Source organism: Agelaius tricolor, unplaced genomic scaffold (assembly GCF_023055355.1).
Source record: "Agelaius tricolor isolate 1412-34295 unplaced genomic scaffold, bAgeTri1.0.p SCAF_5, whole genome shotgun sequence".
NCBI lineage: Eukaryota > Metazoa > Chordata > Aves > Passeriformes > Icteridae > Agelaius > Agelaius tricolor.
Window position 1 is genome coordinate 7,797,255 of NW_027269265.1, and position 6,413 is coordinate 7,803,667.

General features: G+C 41.1%; 1 protein-coding gene across 1 annotated transcript in view; it reads left to right on the forward strand.

Moving 5' to 3' along the window:
- Positions 1–6,202, forward strand: part of BRF1 (BRF1 general transcription factor IIIB subunit) — a 173,764-nt gene extending 167,562 nt beyond the window's left edge. The window contains exons 17-18 of the mRNA XM_071426280.1: positions 198–366; positions 2,532–6,202. Coding sequence (XP_071282381.1) covers positions 198–366; positions 2,532–2,569 — 207 coding nt within the window. The 3' untranslated portion in view covers positions 2,570–6,202. The remainder of the gene's footprint in view (positions 1–197; positions 367–2,531) is intronic.
- Positions 6,203–6,413: the final 211 nt, after the last annotated feature.

Below are 6,413 nucleotides of genomic sequence, written 5' to 3' on the forward strand. Positions count from 1 at the left end.
TGCCTGGTTCTGGACTAAATGAAAACTGAGTGGTTTTGCCTGACTTTCATTCAGACTTCCATTAGAACAGCTGAAGCTGTAGCACTGGACATGAGCTTCCATCTCTCCTGTCCTTATTGTTTGGAAGCTGCTAAAGTTCTGTACAAATATTGGACCAAAGGAAGGGCTGCTCTACTGTTCTCTCTTCTTTTGTGCAGGTTACCTTTCCAAATGCACAGGCTGAAGCCTCTGATGTAGAAAAACCAGCAGCTGTGCTTGTGGAGAGTGGCCCAGTAGCTTACAACCCCGATGAAGAGGTGGAAGAGGAAGAGGTGGAAGAAGATGAAGATCACTGCATGAGCGCCTTGCAGTTAATGGGAGGAAATGGTGAGCTGGGGTTCCCATCTCTGCTGCTGTGGGCTTTGTTCTTCCAGGGCTGGGGACACACAGGGTTCCCCTGCTTGTCCCTGTCCCAGAGCTCCTGCTGCCTTTTCAGCATTGCCTGTTCCTGTGGGAAGCCTGGAATCACCCTTGTCTGAAACCTGACCTTGGTGGCTCCTCCTGAGTAACCTTTGCATCTCGAGCTGTAGGCTAAGAGATCTTCTCAAGAGCAAACTGAAGTGTGGGGTGTTTTCCAGAATTAGGTTTATTTAGGGGGATCTGAGGAGTTAGGAGGTCAGTAACCCCTCCATTAGCAGTGCCTGGGGCCCCCTGAGCGTCCCCTCCCTTCTCCTTGTGCCTCCTCAGTGGAAGCTGCAGTGATGTCCAGGCTGTCCGTGAGCGCTGGGGATGTGTCTGTCCAGCTCAAAACACAACAAATCATCACACTCTGTTTCTGGGGAAGGTGTTAGGAGGAAGCAGTTGTTCCCCAAGTGCAGGAATGGCATTGGTGGTGCATGTATGGTACACAGATGTGTGCTAATTTCTTTGGGTTACCCAGCAAAGCCACTGGTTTAATTAGATTTCTTTGTTGGCAGGAAAAGGCAGTCTCCTCTCCACTGTGGTTTTTCCTAGCTGGACACATCCACATTTATCCTTTATTAAAAATTTCCCTTTAGAAGTTAAGCTTTGAAAATACACAAAATTATTTTTAAAATGGGAGCTGCTAATTATGGGTTGTGAAGACTCAAGATGGGAATAAATTTCCTAGTGAAATGTTATTTACTGCAAAAATCTTTCCATCACTATTCATTTAGCTTTCATGGACAATTTGTATACATTTCACAAAAGTGTCTGTTGCTTTTAAATTTATTTCTCTGCTGGAAAATAATTGCTGAACTGTAGGAAAAACAGTTTGTTGCCTGCATTTATTATTAGAATAACGTTCCCAAGAAAAGGCATCCATGTGGGGGAGGGTGGGTCTATGTTTATTAATAAACCCCCCACAAAAATAGAATAAAGGTCACTGAGTTTTTTTTCTTTGTAAATGTTACTAATTTTGAACCATTCTGAGAACATTCCACTACTCCCTGTCTGGCCTGGACAACAGCTGAAAAATTAGAGTTAAAAAATAAAAATAAAAAGGAAAAGGAAAGGAGTATTCCCAGAATTCAGATGCAGGTGTACAGAGCTGCTCACCACAGCAAATAACTCTTTCCTGGTGCTTTCTCTGTGGATTTTAGACCTGCCTGCCTGGAATAACAACTTGAATTACAGATGGTGAACGTCACCCATTCTACACAAATCATTATAGATTACACTTAATTCTGCTTCTGAGCATTTGCTTGTCTCTTTGGGTGAGATGTTGCCCTGTATTGGATTTGGAATATGAAGTTTAACTTTCCTCAGTGCTCATATGCAATAATTATCCATAGGTTCATCTACACAACAGAAAGTATCTGTGTCAGTGCATTCAGAAGCACACAGAAGAGAAAGAGGTGCATTAGAAACATACAGACTTGCCTTCTGACACACAGCACACAGTCTTTGCACTCAGCATTGTTTAAGAAAACAAAACTGGATTGAAAAATCTGGGCAAAAATTTTAAGTCTAGAAGTAAGAAGATAAGGGAGATCTGAGTCAGATGCATTGGTCAGGATTCATTCCATGCCTCTTTTGATGTTGATGGGAACTCTGAGCTATCTCTGAACCCTTGTAATTTCAGCTCATAAATCCATGAATAATATAAACAAACCAGCTTTTTCCTTGGTGCCTATATCTAGTGAAAAACGTGCCTACTTGTAAACTGCTTATCAGCCACTGTGTGCCAAGTCACTTGTGACAATCAGGCTTGATCACCTTTGCCTCTAAATTAAACCAAGTATTTCACATATACATGTGCCAAGTATTCCTAAAGGAGAGTCTAGTGACAAGTGAGAGGAGATATTTACACATACATGCTTAAAAATAATTTTATTTCATTGAGGGAAGTACATGCAAGAACTTATTTAGGCCTAAGAAAATAGATGATTTTTAAAATGCTTGCCTAAGGCAAAACTTATCCTGTAGTTACATAGCAAGAAAACAACCTTAAAGAAGCAATACTTCTATTGTGTCTTCCATCTACCCAGAATATTTGCATTTTTATATGCCCTTGTCTTTGTGTGTTTCAGATTATGGCTGTGATATGGATGAAGATGATGGCTATTAGCTCCATTTACTTCCAGGGGACATGGACTGTGTCTTGTTCTCAGCAAATCTTCTGTCTTCAAGCTGTATGAATAGTGAAAGAAGCTGTCTATGGTCAGCAAATGTAATCGAACAATCCTTACTTTTGTAAAGTGAATTCAAGGTTGGCATTGGGTCTGGTCAGTTTACATTGACCCATAACCCAGCAATAACCAGTTTGGATTCCTACTTGAATTTATTTTTATTTTGGTGGATCATAGTTGGAGAATTAAATTAATGAGAGTAATGTTTCCAGAGAACAAAAGAGAAGAGACAAAACAGACTGTGCATGAAGCCTGTGTGGCTGAAAGCAGCACATCTCTTATTTATGTGACTGCTTTTAGGCATACTGCTGAAAGGGAGCAGGTTGAAGGACAGGGCCTGTTGATTATTTGAGTACAGGAAAATTAGTCAGTCTCATCATGCTACAACTGACAGAAAGAAATGTTTTCAACCTGGATTGTGAATGTGACCATGTTACTGTATACGAGTTCCCTTACCCAACCCTGTCAAAAGTTAATGACAAGTTATATATTTGCAGAGCAGTACTGGTTTTCTGAAACAGAGTAAATACTTCTTTATATTAGTAAATTCATAGATTTCTTAAAATATCTGACAGTAGAAGGCAATGAAGAATTGTCTTCCATTGTGAGTCCAGTGTGGTTTTTGTGGAAGGAGGCAGAACACCTGGGTTGGGTAGGAAGTGCAGGGAGCAAGGAGGCAAACATGCTGTGCTCATGAGCTGTTGCTGGGCATCCTTAGGGAAAGCCAGGTCTTCTTTAGGCTGGTGTTGCTGCAGGAGAGTCACTCAGGCCATCTCTGTGGAGCTGCTCTTGCCTGACTTAGTTAGAGTGAGGGTCTGTTCCCAAGAGCTGCTGGTCTCTAAAACCAGTTGAAAGAAAGAGAAAGCTGAGCTTTTTAATAAATAAGCTAGCATCTGCTTTGACTGAATTTAATTTAATGTAATTTGCTTAGCATTCACTGGGTAAATTAAAGGTCACCATGCAGCAGCCTGACTTTCATGGCTCAAATCCCATCCTTGAACAGTCGTTGCTATGTGAATAAAGCTGGAGCTCCAGCCCTGTGTGCCCTGAAATGTCAGCAGGCAGGTCCTCTGTCACAGCTGGATCAGTTCTGGCAGTGCCATGAGAGCAGGGGTCAGGAGTGGAGCCCCTGTGGGCACATCCCACCCTGGTGCCTCTGACCTGCCTTCCCCTGGCACTGCTGGGCCCGAGGCTCTCGGCTCCGTGGGAAATGCACGGCACTCTGGATCACACTCTGGATGTTTCCATCTCTCTCCCTTATCTGGTGACAATCATGAAAACTGTAGTGCTGTAGGCTTCTCTTAACACCAGGGAAAGATGGATATTTATCTTACCAGCACAGTTTCTGTTCAGCTGTGTCTCCTGGTCCGGTCTTCCTTCCTACCTTTTTTCAGGAGCACTGGTTACTAAAGCACCATCCATCCTCCTGCTACAGAGATTGGATTGTGACAGGAAGAGAAGCTGCTTCAGGATGCTCTGCCAGACAGGGTGATGATGGTGCTCACATATGAGATCATCACTAAAGAGGGAAGGGCCACACAGCCTTCCATACTTCCATTCTTCTCTGTCCCTCCTGGTGGCTTGGATCATGCAAGTTGAGCAAGAGTTGAGTGATTTTTTAAGGAGCAGACTTGATGCTATTTGGCTGGTAAATATGGCTTGGTGGGTTGTATCTGTGAGGGATTTTTGAGCCCTGTATAGGAGTATTTCTGTAATAACTTCTTAGAAGCAGAACTTGGTAACAAAATTGGTGTGGTAAGGCTACTGGAAAGAATAGCTCTTCTGAACCAGATTCCAGTTACTTAGTTTACAGCACTTAAGTGGAAAGAAGAGATTCCTTATAATTCTTAGGAGAAAAGCTGGCATTTTCACTGAAAAGCTATAGATTTTTTTTCTGACATTTTATAAATACTGCACAGAAACTGATACTGAGGAGATAAACCTTTCTACCTCTCTTTTATCTACACCATAAAATAGAAGTATGCTATAAGCAGACAGTTTTCTAAAAAGTGGTTTGTTTTATCAAAGTTTGTGCTCTGCAAGTCTTTGAGACCGTTGAGTTTGATTGTTTGGGTTTGAATTAATCTTCCATAGCACTGCTACAAATATACTCTCAGTATATTCTCAAGACTTGGGTTTTATTCCAAGGTACACAGTATTCTCTATGCAGGAAATAAACATGCATAAATAAACATGTGTATGACTCATGTAGGTCGAGTGCTTTTCTCAAATGCAAGATGTTGGCTCTTAAAGAAACCTCTAAGATGGGCTAATAAGATGGATATTGCTGAGGGTCTTTCCTCCAGTCTCCTGCTTTGTTCTCCCAAAGGGTACCAAACCTGCTGCCAGGGTGGTGGTGGTGTGTGTGAGAGCTGAGAGCCCACCCCAATAACTGCAGCTAGGAAATCTGAATTTCAGTAGTACATTGTGTTGCTGAGAACATTGTTTTGTGCACTGCAAGTAGAGGGTTGCAGTTTTTGAATGCTCTCATATGATTTGATTAGGAAAGGCCATCAGGCAATCTGCTGGAAGAGCAAGGGAAAAAAAAAAGACCTACAATTCCATAGCATCTCAATATTGCTGGTGAAGTTAATGGCATGGCTTCTGTACAGGATTCCTAAAGAAGGGATATTGGATAGGCAGACTTCACTCTGAGCTTCTTAAGCTGTAGTGTTTATGTACATTTTTAATTTATTGGTGACTTACCGGGATTTTTGTAACGTTCATTCCTTCTTCATTTAACTAAGCTCAGGAAATGTAAACAGATTTGAACATGCTAGTTGCTGTTTTTATAGCTAGTCATTAAAATGTAAAAGGATTAACACTGCATTAACTCTGTTTACTACTGTTGGTATATCTGGACAATTTTGTTGTGTATAAGTAAGCCCGAATTCACTTGGAGTAATTTGGATCCTGCTTTTCTCAGGATTCTGATTATGATGTAAAGAGCTTATAAGGCTTCAACATTTGGTATTCTTAGATCTTCTTCCTTGAAGCCACACAAGCTGTGTATCATTGGGTTTGTTGCAGAAAGCACATCTCTTGCTGCAAGTCACTTTGCTTGACAGGCAAAATTCTCCAGCTGTTGCATCCAGCTTGTCTGCCATGCAGCCTTTTAACACTCTGGTACTGTGGGAGTAGAAAAAGAAATAAGGAAAATAATGGGCTTCTTCACTGTGCTGAGTGCATTTTCAGTGTCTTAATCATCTGTGACATTTCTTTAAATTCAGTGTGTTCAGTACAGCAGCTTTTAAATGGTGCCAGACAGCCTTGTCTTGAGGGTTCAACATGTTCATCAAAAAAGTTCATCTTTGCCATCCTGATGACTTGTTTGTGTTCTTTGGATTGCATTGAAACCCCAGTTGCAGATGTGTACAGTTAGAGTTTGCCTAATAAAAGTTCTGTTTCTTATTTTTGTGTTGAATCCTCGTATTCAGTTCAGTTAGTGCCAAGAAAATGAAACCTTTTTGATGTATGCATATGTACCATCCTTCCACAACCACGAGTCATGTTAACCTTTTTTACTGTAATATATTTGCTGTAAATAAAAAATAAAACCTTTACATAGCCCATCTGTTACTGTGATGCTCTCTTGATGATTTCTGATTTTTTCTTAGTTCTTAAAAATGTTCAGTTTTGATTGCTGCATGATTGGTTGGTCATGGCCAAAATTTGTCATTTAGAGCTTTCTTTTGTCTCTGAAAGGGAAGACACAGCAATCAGGCAAGTGTTTTTTACAAGATACTGTTCCACTGATAGATGTAGATGCTTTCTGTAAAGTGC